Source organism: Erinaceus europaeus, chromosome 17 (assembly GCF_950295315.1).
Source record: "Erinaceus europaeus chromosome 17, mEriEur2.1, whole genome shotgun sequence".
NCBI classification, from domain to species: Eukaryota; Metazoa; Chordata; class Mammalia; order Eulipotyphla; family Erinaceidae; genus Erinaceus; species Erinaceus europaeus.
In genome coordinates, this window is record NC_080178.1 from 28,254,116 (window position 1) to 28,271,753 (window position 17,638).

The window sequence follows — 17,638 nt, forward strand, 5'->3', positions numbered from 1 at the left end:
TGCTTTTCACAAACTGATATAATATGCAGTCACAATGGCATTTTACGTATATGAAATGTACTTAATTTTCACAGCATTCCACAAAGCAAGCTATTCTCATTCTCTATTTTCAGAGGAGGTTAAGAAACGTTCCCAAGGTCTCAGATCGTCAGAGAGACTTTGAATAGCCTGGGTCTTGAGTCTATACACTTACCCACCATGTACACTGCCCCTCAGGATGAGAAGACAAGGAAGATGTTTCAAAGTCCCTTAGACTTTAAGATTTTATCTAGAGAGTGCCTAGAGGCTAGATTTGGCATGGGTTTGCCAAAGCTGGATCTCTCCTTTTGCAAAATAGCCAAGGCAATGTCATCTGGCATTGTAGTGGTGTTGGCTGCGAAGCTACCAAAATTCAGACGCCGACACCCAGACTCTACCCCAAACCTACTGAATCAGAATATTCAAGACACATATGAAAGACAGAGGTGGTTATGACACTGAGTGATGAGAATTCACTCTGAGGTCCCTAGGACATGACAGAGGAGCATCCTCACTTCTCTAGCAGGTGCCAAAGGTAGGGGACTTCACTACAATTCTTTTTGTATCCCTCCTAGATTTCAAAGACCTCCAAATAGCAAAATCCCACAGACTGTAATCGTGAACTTCCAGTCAACCAGGACCAGGAATATGTGACTCACTAGTGATGCTGCTGACAACACATTATATAAACTTATTTTCTTCGTGCGTAATTTTGATAACTAATGTAAAAGTATGATAAAAAGTCAAGACATCAAAAAATTAAGGCCAATAGGTACTCCCTTATGCTGAGGGCACCTCTCCTCTTTGTTTTCCCACATTCTCTCCTGACTGTCATATGGGATCAGGATCCCTTTTAAGACAAACTATCTTACAAGAACAACAGGAAGAGAATCTCCCTTTACACAGCCTCTTTTTCACTCATTCTTATCTCTAAAGAGATGTTCACCAGAGTTCACATGGGTTAATAAGCAACACTCTTGGAAGAAAATATTTATTTATTTTGCAGACTGGAGTGGAATTTTTATTGACTTTATTTTATCCATTTAATTTTTAATTATATATTTTTAAACTTCTCTACTGGGGATTTAATGGTTTACAGTCGATAGTAAAATACAACAGTTTGTACATGCATAACATTTCCCTGTTTTCCAAATAACAGTACAACCCCCACAAGGTCCTCCTCTGCCATCCTGTCCTAGGGCCTGGACCCTCCCCTCCACCCACCCCAGAGTCTTTTACTTTGGTGCAAAACACCAACTCCAGTCCACATTCTGCTTTGTGTTTTCCCTTTCGATCTTGTTTTTCAACTTCTGTCTATGAGCAAGATCATCCCATATTCATCTTTCTGTTTCTGACTTACCACACTTAACATGCTGGAAGGAAAATTCTGTTGCTTTCTGTTACTCATTTCTTGATGGAACAGTATAAAACTGTGACTAAGGGGAGAGATTCTAGAACCAGACCAACTGTCTGGATATAAATCCTGTTCTGCCTTTTCCTAGCTGTCTTGATACTGGACCGACTATTGGATGAATCTCAGCTTATTGCACTGTAAGAAGGAACTAATACAGTCACAGGCCATATATTGGCATTTTGGGCAATAATGAACATATAGGATAATGGCCCTTACTTATAACACAAGTATGTGGTAGTCTATCCTACCTAGGTTTGAACCATTATGCTCTATGATGTTGATGCAATGATAACATTGCCTAATAAGACATTTCTTAGAATGTATCCCTGCTTTAAGTGATAGATAATTATGCACTACCTACCTCTTTGGGCTGCTATGAGAATTGCATGAGTTCATGCATACAGCATGTTTACTCCATAGTCAGACATGGAAACATTATTATTGTTATTATGGAAAATGTTAGTATTATGCATGTGGATTGAGTAAGTATTCTTTAATTAATTAGATTAAGTGACAGATAGCTTGGCAGAGAGAAATGGAAGGAAAAAGAGTACCGTCACCCCCCACACCTATGGACATCTAATCTTTGACAAGGGGGCCCAAAGTATTAAATGGAGGAAGGAGGCTTTCTTCAATAAATGGTGCTGGGAAAACTGGGTTGAAACATGCAGAAGAATGAAACTGAACCATTGTATCTCACCAGAAACAAAAGTCAACTCCAGATGGATCAAGGACCTGGATGTTAGACCAGAAACTATCAAATACATACAGGAAAACATTGGTGGAACACTTTCCCACCTAAATTTCAAGGTCATCTTTGATGATACAAACCCAATTGCAAGGAAGATTAAAACAAAAACAAATCAATTGGACTACATCAAATTGAAGAGCTTCTGCACAGCCAAAAAAACCATCACTCAAACAAAGAGACACCTCACGGAATGGGAGAAGATCTTCACATGCCATACATCAGACAAGAGACTAATCACCAGAATATACAACAAAAAGCAAATGACCCCATTCAAAAATGGGCAGAATATATAAACAGAACATTCACTACACAAGAGATCCAAAAGGCTAACAAACACATGAAAAATTGTTCCAGGTCAATGAGTGTGCGAGAAATTCAAATAAAGACAACAATGAGATACTACCTCACCCCTGTAAGAATGGCATACATCAAAAAGGACAGCAGCAACAAATGCTGGAGACGCTGTGGGGACAAAGGAACCCTCTTACTCTGCTGGTGGGAGTGTCAATTGGTCTAACCTCTGTGGAGAGCAGTCTGGAGAACTCTCACAAGGCTAGACATGGACTTTCCATATTGACCCAGTAATTCCTCTTATAGGGATATAACAAGGACCCCATAACACCCAACCAAAAAAGATATGTGTACACCTATGTTCATAGCAGCACAATTTGTAATAGCTAAAACCTGGAAGAAACTCAAGTGCCCAACAACAGATGAATGGCTAAGAAAGCTGTGATGTATATATATACACAACACACAGCTATTAAGAACAATGAACCTACCTTCTCTGACCCATCTTGGATGGAGCTAGAAAGAATTATGTTAAGTGAGCTAAGTCAGAAAGACAAAGACAAGTATGGGATAACACCACTCATAAACAGAAGTTGAGAAAGAAGAACAGAAAAGTAAACTCAAAGCAGGATTTGACTAAATTTGGAGTAGGGCACCAAAGTAAAAATCTCTGGGTTGAGGGTGAGAGTGGAAGTTCGGCTTCACTGGCAGGGGGTGGGGGGGGGAGGATGGGATGATGGTATACAGTCTTTTGGTGATGGAAATGGTATTTATGTACACTCCAATTAATTTGTAGTCATATAAATCACCATTTAATTAATATGAGAGGAGAAAATTGATTGAATGTCTCAAACTTTTTAATGCACAGATCATAGGTTGAGTCTTTGATAAGTTAAAAAGCTTAGACCAGGGAGAACAGAAGCAACCAGTGGCACAGCTATATACAAATAATGTCAAAAGATATAAATTATGGTGATGTTGTGTATGATACAGCAAATCCTAACAAAGGGATATTACAAAGTTAACCCAATTAACAAATAATGTGATTATAGCAATAATTATCTATTGTCTTCTTAAAGCCTAAGACAGCAGCAACCTCCCACTTCCTCTATAGAGTCTATATTTCCCCAGTCCTGGAAACTCTAGAGTGGGGCTCACTTTCCTGTATGCTTCTCTCAATTCATACCAAATGATATTACATCTGCCGATCCCAACCTAATCAATGCAACGAGTACCACCTCAGCAAGCTTCACTGAAGACTGTGTCCAGTGACTTCAGGCATGGATTGTCAACCCTTCAGCCTCATTGCTCGGGTGAGATCTTTCCTTTCATAGGGTTCTCTAATTCCATTCCAGGAGGTTCACTTCCTAACAAAGTCCCAAAATCTAGATATAGACCAGGTCCCATAAGATAGAGCATATGTTCACATGTATCCATAAATTAGGGCAAAATATATACCTGAAAGCAAAAGTACACAATAGTCTGCAGTCAGTATAAAGTTTATAATGAAATAGCGTCTACTTAGACTTAGATACCCTCCTCACCTACTTCCTATTACACTTCCCTCACTCACTCCAAAGCTAACCTTATCAAAGCAAGGACTGAAAAGGCTGAATAAGGGCAAGAGACTGGCATATTTTAACAATGACTCTTTAGTCACCATCAGGCCACCCCATCAGCTGGGGCCCTATGCGGGGAGTCCTGAGATTCTCAAACAGACATGATGGGCCTAGAACTCAAATTAATCCCTCTCCCCAATATTACCAGTTATCTCTATCAGGAACAACACAATAGACCCCTTTGTGGGCCCCCATAGGACCTTGCCCTCAACTTGGATCAACAATGGTAGAGAATGTTCCAACCTCTGAAGGGAGGATGGAAAACATACTCTATGCTCTACCTGAGGAAGATGAGTCCTGAAATTGGGGCAGCTTGGAACGTTCCTACTCATGACCACAGAATGTGAGCTCAGATCTACAGGGATGCAGAGGTCACATAGGCTCCTAAGCTAAATATGGGCTCCAGATTGCATCAAACCAATGGGGTTTACAGTCAACAATTTTATATACCTTTCCCATATTTGGGAGCTACTCTCTTCCCTGATGCAGCTTTCTGGTCCTTTTTCCAGGCATGACATAATCTCCCCAGACAATAACTTGGATTGGATTTCAGGCTCAGGAAAATAAATAAATAAACAAATAGTATAATCATAGGCCCTTTGAAATATAACTATATATAACTAAAATATGCCTACTATCTATCTACAAAATGGAGGACCCCCCCCCCCAACTCTTCATCTCCACTATTCTAGCCTTTAGGTTCATGATTAGTCAACACTTTGTTTGGCTTCATATGTTAACTCTCTTTTCAGCCACCAGGTTCCAGATGCTAACATGATGCCAACCAAACACACTTCCCTGGGAAGATGACCCCACCAATGTGTCCTGGAGCCCCTCTTTCCCAGAGCCCCATCCTACTAAGGAAAGAGAGAGACAGGCTGGGAGTATGGATTGACCTGTCAATGCCCATGGTCAGCGGGGAAGCAATTACAGAAGCCAGACCCTCCACCTTCTGCACCCCATAATGACCCTGGGCCCATACTCCCCGAGGGATAAAGAATAGGAAAGCTGTCAGGGGAGGGGATGGGACATGGAGTTCTGGTGGTGGGAATTGTGTGGAGTTGCACCCCTCTTATCTTATGGTTTAGTCAATGTTTCCTTTTTTATAAATAATAACAATAATAAAAAATAGTGTACCTTCAGGAGCACAGCACTTGAAGGTGGGCATTTTAAGGTAGAGTAGGGGCAGATGGGAAGCTTGGAATTAAGCAGCATCAGTCTACTATGGGGGGGCACAGGAAATTGGGAGGTGCAGGGCATACAAAGAAAGGAGGACTGACAATAGGCTCTACCACCATAAGCCAGAGAAGGTGCAAAACATGAAAACAAAGTATATGAGAATAGTAAAATTAGAGTGATTTTCCTCTCATTTTCTATGCTACTGTTATGCTTTAAGATACTCTCTAAAAGAATTTCCTGTAATTTTAAAAGGAAAAACTATGACTTTGAGGCTATGCTCTTTTTTTTTCCATCGAATTAAACCACCCATAAGAGGTGACTGAAGACAATTATAAGACATTCTGCCTTAAATATTACAAGACAGCAAATTACAGAGAACAGTTTATGGATCTTTTCCAATCCAGATGTCAGTAAATACAATTCCTTTAATTACCAAATATAGTAAGTATCCATTTCTGGACAGGGAAAATGTTCCTCTGTCCTCTTTCTGTGACAGGGTTATGGGCCATAAACTGGATTTAGCTGAGATTTGGAATCTGTCCCTATGGCATTCACATCACTAAGCCGGGATGAAGAGATACAGACATAGCAGAGTTGACTGGGTCCATACTGGCCATGGGGTCCTATCAAGAGCAGTTGTGACTGCACCAGTGACAACTTCAGAGGCCTCAAATGACCAGACTAGTACATCTGGTGCAAAACTGTGGCCAAGGAAAGCTTCAGTGATCAAGATTGCCTTTGAGAAAATATGCAGGGTCCCAAATTACACAGCCAAAGAACACAAAACCCTAGTTCACTAATAATAATGAAAAAGAGAACCAGGCAGTGGCACAGCTGGCTGAGCACACACATTATTGTGCCCAAGGATCCAGGTTCAAGTCCCAGGTCCCGACCTGCAGGGATAAGCTTCATGAGCAGTGAAGCAGTGCTACAGGTGTCTTTCTGTCTCTCTCCCTCTCTGTCTCTCCCTCCTCTCTCCATTTATCTCTGTTTCCATGCAAAATAAATAAGTAAATAAAGTATATAAATAATAAGAACAATGAAGAAGATGATGACATGCCTGCTGTGTTAGGCACTGTTCTTAAGTACTTTACATATATTAACTCAAGTTGATCTTCATAACAACCCAATTTTACAACAAAGGTAGTGAGGCAGTGAGAAATTAACCTGCCTCAGATCACCCAGAGAGTAAAGAGAAGAGCTGGGATTCAAATCCACACATGGTGTGAGAGCCTGTATTATTTTATATATCTATATCTACATACATATCTATATATCTCTATATGGATATATGTGTATATTATTAGCAGTAGTAGTGATTTAATAACAATTGACAAGATTGTGGTATAAGAGGGGTACAATTCCACACAATTCCCACCACCAGAGTTCCATATCCCCTCCCCTCCATTGAAAGGTTCCCTATTCTTTTTTTTTTTAATTTTTTACTATTATTATCTTTTTTGGTTAGTTTTATTTATTTATTTATTCATTTATTTGTCTCCAGGGTTATCACTGGGGCTTGATGCCTGCACTACAAACCCACTGCTCCTGGAGGCCATGTTTTTTCCCATTTTTGTTGCCTTGTTATTGCTGTTGGATAGGACAGAGAGAAGTTGAGAGAGGAGGGGTTAGACATAGAGGAAGGAAGAGAAAGATACCTACAGACCTGCTTTACTACTTGTGAAGCAATCCCCCCGCATGTGGAGAGCCGAGGAGTCGAACTAGGATCCTTAATGCCAGTCCTTGTGCTTTGCACCATGTGAGCTTAACCCACAGTACTACTGCCCAGCCCCCATCTTTGTTTTTTGTTTTTTTTTTTTAAACCAGAGCACTGCTCAATTCTGGTGTATGGTGGTGCGTTAACTGAACGTGGGACTTTGGAGCCTCAGGAATGAAAGTTTCTTTGCATAACCATTATGCTATCTAAGCCCACCCAAAAGGTTCCCTAGTTTTTAAAATTAATATTTATTTATTCCCTTTTGTTGTCCTTGTTTTTTTATTGTTTTAGTTTTTATTGTTGTTGTTGATGTTGTCCTTGTTGGATAGGACAGAAAGAAATGAATAGAGGAGGGGAAGACAGAGAGGGGGCGAGAAAGATAGACACTTGCAGACCTGCTTCACTGCCTGTGAATCGACTTCCCTACAGGTGGGGAGCCGGGGGCTCAAACGGGGATCCCTGCAGGTCCTTGTGCTTTGCACCATGTGCGCTTAACCTGCTGCGCCACCACCTGATTAACTATTTATTTAATCACAGTGACTTAATACTTAATTTTAAAAAGGGAGGCTGGGATAGAAGTGTTCTATGAGTCTACTACCAGTTAAATTCCTTCTAGAAATTTACAAACCTCAACCCATCACATCTTTAAACCATGTCAGTCTTTCTGTCCAGAAAACAGGAGGAGCTTCCTGAGTCAGGTCTGTAAACGGCTGGGTAGGGGAATAAGGGCAAGTCCCTGATGTATGTATATAGAGTGCTGTCGCATAGAGCTGTGGCATGTTAAGGTGGTGGGAAGAAGGGCCCTAGGTTGAAGAGTGAGTATGTCTCAGACATCTATCAAGGGGAGATGAGAAGTTGCGCCTATCTGCCAAAGACTTCACTGTAAAACATTAACCCCCTGAATGAAGAAAAATAAAACAATAAAATTCTGGAAAATCTCCCACATGTTGCAGGAAATGATAGTAGAGTATAAAGAAGAAAAATGAGCCACCACCTAACAGCTCCACAACGGAGAAAAACACAAGAGTATTTTTAGACGTGTATAATGTAAATGTTCACCTGCAGGTTCTATGTAGACATCTTCAGCTGATTGGCCATTCCAGTGCTGAAGTTAGAGGAATAGCAAATAGTTTTTACCCTATTTGATTTCTTACTCTTCCTTAAACTGAATCCACCATCTATCTATCTGTCATTCATCAGCTCGCTCCCTCTCTCTCTCTTTCCCTCTCTCTCTCCCCCACCCCCTTCCTCTCTCTTTCTCTCTCTCTCTCTCCCTCTCACCTTTCTATTATATCTATTTATCCAATCACCCACCCATTTTTTTTTGGTGAAGTCATTATTCTCAAGTATATGTTAGAAATTTTAGGAAGATGCATTACCATAATGATATCAAGTATTATCACCCTAGAAGCTGACAAAGGATTGTTTTAAATTTGTTTAAAGGAATAAAAACCATTTCAAAGCCTATATATGGGACCATCCCTATCCCAATGATAACTTCTCCAGTTTCCTCTCACTTAAGCCCTTTTCTTCTACCCTACTACTGACATCCCATAGTGAACTATTTAGGAGGGTTTTGTTTTGTTTTGTTTTTGTTTTGTTTTGTTTTGTTTTGTTTTGTTTTAAGAAAGGCAGGAAGAAATGAGGGGGGAAAGGCAGGAGGTTTTGTGTGCTCATAAAGGAGTGAAGAAGAATTTTTGATATTCTCTTTTTAACTACACTTTTTTTTTGAAAAAAAAAAACCCTCTAGGATTTCTAAAGAAGGTAGAAAATGTTCTGAAAACATCACTCCAACAAGCATATTTGGGGCATGACATCCTAACTCATTCCACTTTGGGCTGCACACACATAGGTAAAAATGACTCCATGCACCTGCACACAGCATGCCCTCAGCATCCCAGGTGTGGCTCTTGAGTCTGGATCCACAGAGACTGGGTTGTAGTGGCTCTCTCCCACTCTGGATCCTCAGTGGCTCACCTCACCATTGAGAACGGCTGACTCCTGGCTCCTGTCCGAGGTGGGGTGCACCAAGGGGAGGGCTGTAGGTTTAATTGCGATCAGCTGCACAGATCCAGAAGATGTGTCAAAATGATCAGCAGCCAACTTGCCAGTGTTGTCGAAGAGAACTGGTCCTTCCTCTTCATCACTTGCAGGCACTAAAGCACAACACAAACACACTGATTTTATGCTGTAGAGGAGATGAACATTCAGGGGAAAATTATATAGGTTTCACAACCTAAAGGACATTATTTTACCCAAAGTGACCTCAGGAAAAAAAGCATCTAGTTCTCTGTCAAAGGATCTCTGTTGCTCACAGGGTTCCTTCATACATAAGGTCTATACCATTCATCCCTCCATTGGGAAAGAATGGTAAAGGTCTACATTTAAGCAGCAAAAACCTTAATTTCAAAACTGACAAGCTGCACTGGGAAAAGAACATAGTTTCCCCCTCTGTTTGAATCAGAGATGGGAAAACTAAAATGTGTCCAAATCTGGCAAGTACTCTTAAAATATAGCAACCGACAAAGAAACAGTATTCTGTCTGTTCTCTGCCAGTAAAGCTGCCGTTCTTGCAGCGCTATCTGTTAACAGGTCTTCCCTGGTCAAATAGCTGTAGTAATCGCTATTGACACTTCTTTTTTTTTTTCTTTCTAAAACAATTTGGGTTTTGGTTTCCTTCATTTGTCTAAAACAAAAGAAAGGTAAGCCATGGCCACCAGAGAAACTAATTTAAAGTTACAGACAACTTGTCTAATTAAAAAGAGTAATTGTTGTCTGTGCTATTAGATCAATTCTCCCCTCTAACAGATAATTTTGCTGTGATTGTTGAACAACACTGGTCTGCCTGGTGCTCTCATAACTAAGCTGACAGAAATTCCAGGGCCAGTAGTAGCTTACTGATTTACTTATTCTTAAAACATATTCCCATTAAGTAACTGTTAAGAATGGCAGCTTATTGAGCATGGTCTAGCAAGGGACAGGTTAAACCTTCTCATACAACAAAGCCAGTAGGCAACTTAGGAGCAAAATCGGTGTTATATAAAACATGAATATCATAGAGATGTATTTATCTTTCCTCCTTTCTGCTAGAGAGATTGGGATGTCATTTAAATCATTGAGAAATATATAGTTTGTATGATTCAGTTACTTATTATAATCACAGAAGATTTGTCAAATTAAGCTGAACAAATTGCTATTCTACAATGTGGCTAAAACACCTCAGAGTCTAACAACGGGCTATAATTAGAGAGGTTTTGGTTTGTTTGTTCTGACGACTTCTTTGAAAATAGCACGCCACTAATCACTTTAGAGAAGAACCTCTATTCGGATGTGTTCCCAGATGCACATATCTCTTCAGAGTAGAGTTTTGCTAGGCAACACTAGCCTGGTCACCACTTATCTCTCGCCTGAAGAACTGTTAGGAAGTAGCCAGCCTCCAAAATGGTGGCTCCTGGTAATTCTTGTCTTCTGCTAGTCATAGTCACAATGAATATAACTGACCTTTGTGACCAAAATGATGGTGTGATACTTCTAAGGTTGAGTCAAAGAAACACTGTGGCTTCTACCTTGCTCTCTCTTAGTTTTGAGCAAAGTCACATAATAAGAACGTTTAAGCCAGCCCATGGGAAGGTCCATGTGGTAAGAAATGGACTCCTGCCACCAGTTATGTGGGTGAGTACTCTCGTAAGTGGTTCAGTAGGTCCTTTATATCACTGCAGCTCAAGCCAATATCTTCACTATGATTTTATGAACAGAACTACCTAACTAAGCCATTCCTAAATTCCTGACCCACCAGTGTTACGTAATATAATATTGATAAATGCAGAGTGTGGCTTCTAGTTAGATTAATTTGCTACACACTGACAAGAAACTAATACATCTCAACAATATTAACTTGCTACTTCTTTCTTCCTGCCTCTCAAATATATACTCTACTAGCAGTCAGAATGGACCATCTTGCCTGTATTTTTCTTCCTATGTGCCATTTTCTTCCTTTTTATTTCTTTTTACGATAGAGATAAAGAGATAAAGAGAAATTCAAAGGGTGGAGTGAGAGAGGTAAAGGGAAAGACACCTGCAGCACTGTCCCACCACTTGTGGGACTTCCCACTGCATGCAGGGACCAGGAATTGGAACCCAGGTACTTGTGTATGGTAATGGATCGTCTTTTTCTTTTTCTTCATCTTTGTTAAATTTGTGATTAATAGCAGCCTACAAGATTGTAAGAGTTCATGTGTATCCAACTCTAGACTTCACATGAGTGAAACCAGCTGGTAGTTCTCTTTCATCTCTTTACTTATTTTGCTAAGCATAATCACCTCCAGATCCATCCATTTTGTTCCAAAGGATGCAATAGCATCTTTTTGATTGCAGAGTAGTATTCCATGGAATATATAGCCTATATAACTTCTTTAGCCAGTTATCTGTTGATGAGCATTTAGGCTTCTTCAGCTCTGGCTATTGTGAATAATGCAGCTATGAGGAACATAGGGCTGTATATCTTCCTCCTCCTCCTTCTTTTTTAATCTATACTTTCTGCACTAGGTCATTTTCTGGTTAATGATACTTGCTTACAGGAAGTTTGTTCATATGTCCCTTCTAAGTATGTCCTTCTAATTAGTGCTTATGTGTCCACTGGATAAATGCCCAAGAGTGGTATTACTGGATTATAAGGTCATTCTATTTTCATTTGTGTAAGGACTCTCCATACAGTCTTCCAAAGGAGCTGCCCCAGTTTGCATTCCTACAAGAAGTATAACACACCTACTTTTTCTCCAGAATCTCTCCCACACCTGTTATTTCCTGGCTTGTTGATGTAAGCCATCCTCTCAGGTGTGAGATAGTATTTCAGTGCAGTTTTAATTTACATTTCTCTAATGATAAGTCAAGTGGAGCATTTCTTCATGTGTCTGTGGGCCATGTGTATCTCTTCTTTATTGTTATTTGTTTAGTTACTTTTTTATATTTATTTATTTTCCCTTTTGTTGCCATTGTTTTTTATTGTTGTTGTAGTTATTGTTGTTGTTATTATTGATGGCATCGTTGTTAGATAGGACAGAGAGAAATGAAGAGAGGAGGGGAAGATAGAGAAGGGGAGAGAAAGATAAACACCTGCAGACCTGCTTCACTGCCTGTGAAGCGACTCCCCTGCAGGTGGGGAGCCTGGGCTCGAACCGGGATCTTCACACTGGTCCTTGCACTTTGCGCCACATGTGCTTAACCCACTGCGCTACCGCCCGACTCTCTCGACTCTCTCTCTTCTTTAGACAACCGTCCATTTAATTCTTTAGCCCAACTTTTTTTTATTATTGTTGTTGTTATTCATGTTCTTGTTGTTGGATAGGACAGAGAGAAATGGAGAGAAGAGGGGAAGACAGGGGGAGAGAAAGATAGACACCTGCAGACCTGCTTCACCACCTGTGAAGCAACTCCCCTGCAGGTGGGGAGCCAGGGGCTCAAACAGGGATCCTCACACCGGTTCTTGCGCTTCAGGCCACCTGTGCTTAACCCGCTGCGCTACCACCTGACTCCCATATAAATGTTACGAGTTTCTGGTATAATATCTAGATCTTTAATCCATTTAGGTTTAGCCTTGGTGTATAGTGTTAGGTGGTGATCTAGTTTCACTTTTCTACATGTGGCTGTCCAATTTTCTCTGCACCATTTGGTGAAGAGAACTTCCCCATGAATGGCTTTGGCCCCTTTGTCATATATTAAGTGGTTGTATATGTGTGGGCACATTTCTGGGCTTTTTTGTTTATTCTACTCCATTGATCCAAGTGTCCATTTTTATTCCAGTGCCATGCTTTTAAAATTACTATTGTTTTGTACTATAAACTGAAGTTGGGGAGTGTGTTGCTTCCATATTTTTCTTTTTTCTCAGAAGTGCTTTGACAGTTTGTGGCTTTTTGTGGCTCCACACAAATTTCTGGATGAGTTGTTCCATTTGCTTGAAAAATGCTATTTGGGTCTTGATAGGGCTTGCACTGAAATTGTAGATTGCTTTTGGTAATATGGCTATTTAAATATTCTCATGTAATATTACTCTTCTAGCCAGGAACAAGAAATGTTCTTCTACTTCTGTGTGTCTTTTTCTATTTCTCTTAACAATGTCCTATAGTTTTTATTATAAAGATCCTTCATCTCCTTTGTAAGATTTACCCCAAGGTATTTTATCTTTGGGGGTTTGGCTGTAAATGGGACTGAATTTTTTATTTCCTTGATTTCTTGTTTGCATACAGAAATGCCAGAGGTTTATGTGTATTGATTTTGTATCCTGCTCCTTTATTGAATTTATTATTTCCAGTAGTTTTTGGTGAAGTCTTTGAAGTTCTCTAGGTATATTATTGTGTCGTCAACAAATACTGGTAGTATTTGATACTAAATAAATAAATAAATAAATAAAACTGATAGTTTAGTTTTATTTCTTCCTTTCCAACCTGTACACCTCTGATATATCTTTCTTATCTGATTGCAGTAGCAAGGACCTCAAGGATCATGATGAATAGCAGTGGAGAGATAGTTGACATCTCTTTCTGGTTCCCAGTTTTAGGGGAAAAGATTGTAGTTTTTCCCCATTGAGAATCATGTTAGCTGTGGGTTTGTCATAAATGGTCTTTATTACATTGGGGAATGGTCTTTCTAGTCCCAACTTTTAAAGGGTCTTTATCATAAATAGGTGTTGGATCTTGTTGAATGCCTTTTTGGCATCAACTGATATGACCATGTGATTTTTATCTTTCTTTTTATTGATATGATGGATTACATTGATTGACTTGCAGATATTGAGCCATTCCTGTTCCCCAGGGATGAATCACTTGGTCTTTGTGAATTATTCTCTTGATCTGTTGTTGGATTTGATTTGTCAAGATCTTGTTCAGGATCTTTGCATCAGTGTTCATCAAGGATCAAGGTCTACAGTTTTCTTTTCTGGTAGAGTCCTTTCCTGCTTTGGGGATCAAAGTGATGTTTGCCTCATAGAATGTGTTTGGGAGTGCTTGCCTCTCTTCAATTTTCTGGAAGAGTTTGAGGAGAATCAGTGTTATTTCTTCTTTACTTGAATCTTTTACTGAATTCATTAGTAAAGCCATCTGGGCCTGAACTTTTATTCTTGGAAAGATTTTTAATTACCAATTCAATTTTTATAGTAGTGGTTGGCTTGTTTAAGCTGTTTCCTGTTGGGTTAGGTTTGGCAGGTGGTATGACTCTAGTAATGCAACCACCTGATCTAGGTTGTCCAATTTAGTTGCATAAAGATGTTCTTAATATTCATGTATGATTCTTTGTATCTTCCCATTTCAGTTCTAATTTCATCTCCTTTTTTCTGATTCTTTTTATTGTAGCTTTCTCTTTTTCTTTTTGTGAGTCTAGTCAATGGTTTCTCCGTTTTATTTATCCTTTTGAAGAACCAGCTCTTGGTTTCATTAATCTTTTGGATCATCATTCTGGATTCTATTTCATTAATTTCTGCTATGATTTTTATCATTTACTTCCTGCTATTGACTTTTGGATATCTTTGTTGCTCCTTCTCTAGTTGGCTCAGTTGTGAGGGTAGGTAGCTTACTTGAGGTCTTCACTGCTTTTTAATATGGGTTTTTATTGCTATAAACGGCCCTCTTTAGAAAGATTTTGCCACATCCCACAAGGTTTGGTAGTTGGTCTCTTTGTTTTCATTGTGCTCCAAGTAATTTGTTAGCTCTGTTTTGATTTTTTCAGTGACCCAGGTATTATTCAAAAGTGTACTGTTTAGTCTCCACAGATTGGGTGTATTTCTTTGTTTCTTTTTGTGGTTGATTTCTAACTTCACTGTCTCATGATCAGATACTTTTTGTGATTTCAATATTCACATATTTATTAAGGTTGTCTTTTGTGTCCCAACACATGATCAATCCTTGAGAGTGTTCCATGCTAACTTGAAAAGAATATATATTTTTCTTTAGGGGGATGAAAGGTTCTGAATATATCTGTTAAATTCTTCTCATCTATGACTTCATTGAAGGCCTGTATTTCCTTGTTGATTTTTTTGTTCTCATGATCTGTCTCTTGCTATAAGTGGTGTGTTGTGGTTTCCTACTAGTACTGTGTGACTGTTGATTTCTCCCTTGAGGTCAGTAAGTAAATTTAAAAAAATATATATTGGGGGTACACATATTGGGAGTATATATATTGATGGTTATGTCTCCCTTTTGGATTGATCTTTGGACTGTGTTTTCTTTTTGGTTTAATTAATTAATTAATTAATTAATTCCCTTTTGTTACCCTTGTTTTTTTGTTGTAGTTATTGTTGTTGTTATTGATGCCGTCGTTGTTGGATAGGACAGAGAGAAATGGAGAGAGGAGGGGAAGACAGAGATGGGGAGAAAAGACAGACACCTGCAGACCTGCTTCACCACTTGAGAAGTGACTCCCCTGCAGGTGGGGAGCCAGGGGCTTGAACCAGGATCCTCACGCCATTCCTTGCACTTTGCACCACGTGCACTTAACCCGCTGTGCTACCTCCCGACTCCCAGACTATCTTTTCTTAAGGCATCTAAATCACAGAATTACTCTGATACTCTCTGGAAGCTTTATTTCCCTCAGAATAACAGCCACAAACTTTACCATGATCTAGAAGGTCCTGTATGATATGGCCCCAATCACCTGCCTTTTCCCCTACCTGCTCTGCTCTGACTACATTGGCTTTCTTGAGCACACCATCCTTGTCATCCACATTATTTTGCACTAGGCCTCTGCTCAGGATGCTCTTTCCTCAGATTTTTCAACTTGGAAAAAAGCTCCTTTTTCAGTAGTCCAAGACAACTTCCTCGTTTTCCTTCTTTCTTTTTAAAGAACCTGTTTTGTTTTGTTTTTAAATTTATTTATTGGATAGAGACTGAAAGAAATTGGGGATGGGGAGGAAGATAGAGCTGAAGAGAGACACCTATAGCCCTGCTTCACTGCTTGTTACACTTTCCCTCTGCCAATGAGGACTGGGGGCCAAATCCAAATCCTTGTGCATTGTAATGTGTGAGTTCAACCAGGTGTGTTGCACCGAATTGCATTTTCTTCCCCATTCAACCCACTGCATTTTCTTCCTGGCACTTACCACTACTGATTGTTGTACAGTTGACCCATGACCAAGTCAGAGGTGAGGGGCACTGACTTTCCATAGAGGTGAAAATCTCCAGCTACCTTCTCACTTCCTCAAAACTCAACTATTGTGGTCTGGTAGGTGGTGCAGTAGATACAGAATGAGGTCCTGAGTTTGATCCCCAGCAGCACATGTACCAGAGTGATGTCTGGTTCTTTCTCTCTCTCCTCCTACCTTTCTCATCAATAAATAAATACATTATGTTAAAAAGAAACAACTGTTAATAGCCTGTTGCTAATTGAAAAACAATTACAGGTGTTCTTGTCAATTAACCCAATCTTCTTTTCTTTTCTTTTTTTTTCCCCTTTTTATAGGACAGAGAGAAACTTAGGGGAGATAAAGAGAGAGAGAGAAAAAGAAATACCTGAAGCACTGCTTCACCATTCGTGAAGCTTCCCACCCTGCAGGGAGGGACCAGGGCTTAGACCCAAGTCCTATGAGTGGTAATGTGTGTACTAACTGGGTGCAACACAGGCCCCCCCAACACATATTGTGTATGTCACATATGTTATATAAAGTTATAGAAAAGATAATATTTTTAAGGGGTTCTGGGCCATGGCACACCTGGCTAAATGCCCACGTTACCAAGTACAAGGACCTGGGTTTGAGCCCCTGCCCCCCACCTGCAAGGGAGAAGCTTCAGGAGTGGTGAAGCAAGTACTGCAGGTGTCTTTCTGCCTCCTTCCCTCTCTATCTCCCTCCCTTCTCAATCTCTCTATCCTATCAAAGAAAAAACATTAAATCATAATGAAATACATTTACAGTATGATGCTGCATTTATTAATGAAGTCTATATCACCCTTTTGCACGAACAAGTAAGTCTATGCAGTTCAAATCCTAGCTGTTCAAGGATTATTTCATCTACTCCCACTCCTGTCATAAAATAAAAACTTCAATCTTGCACATTTTTAAAAATGCTGAATGAAGAAGGATTCGACTTCCGGAGGCGGAGCTACGAGCAGCAGATCGCTTTCTCTCCTCTCCTCTCCTCTCCCAGATCAACTAGGAATACCAAAGGAGACCACCCGGACCGAAACAAGACAGGACTAGAATGACCACAGAAACCCAGTAAATCACCCGTGAGTACAAACACGCGTGGCTGGTGACAGAGAGGAGAGAGGGGCCTAAGGAGAGATTAAGTGACTGCTAACAGTTCGACAGTTTGTCAGTGGAGACACCACCTCCAGTCTGCTCCACCAACAAGGGGACAGCTGAAGGGAGGAAAGGACTCCCCTGAGACTCACCAAGTGCAACTCTGAGTCTCCATTGCTACTACCCTCAGAATCTGGAGCAGCAACAGGGAGGGACACCAGGGGACAGAGATCTAACCGGGAAACTCAGGAGAAGACCTATACCTCGGTGGCATAGCTGAGGGGCTGTGAAAGTCTCTTTGCATAACCACTGGATTATCTCTGCCACACCCTGCTTTATCTCTTGGTCAGGAGTCAGTGATTAAGCCAAGAAGCCTATTGATAGTTTAAAAGCCCTCAGGCTCCCATAGCCTACAGGGGAAAAAAAA

At 40.2% G+C, this 17,638-nt stretch overlaps 1 protein-coding gene across 3 annotated transcripts in view; it reads right to left on the minus strand.

Moving 5' to 3' along the window:
- The window catches only part of KIAA1549L (KIAA1549 like), a 414,360-nt gene that overhangs the window by 65,080 nt on the left and 331,642 nt on the right, over positions 1–17,638 (minus strand). For all 3 annotated transcript variants that reach the window (XM_060176625.1, XM_060176624.1, XM_060176622.1), the window contains exon 14: positions 8,967–9,145. In XM_060176625.1, the coding sequence (XP_060032608.1) occupies positions 8,967–9,145 (179 nt within the window). The remainder of the gene's footprint in view (positions 1–8,966; positions 9,146–17,638) is intronic.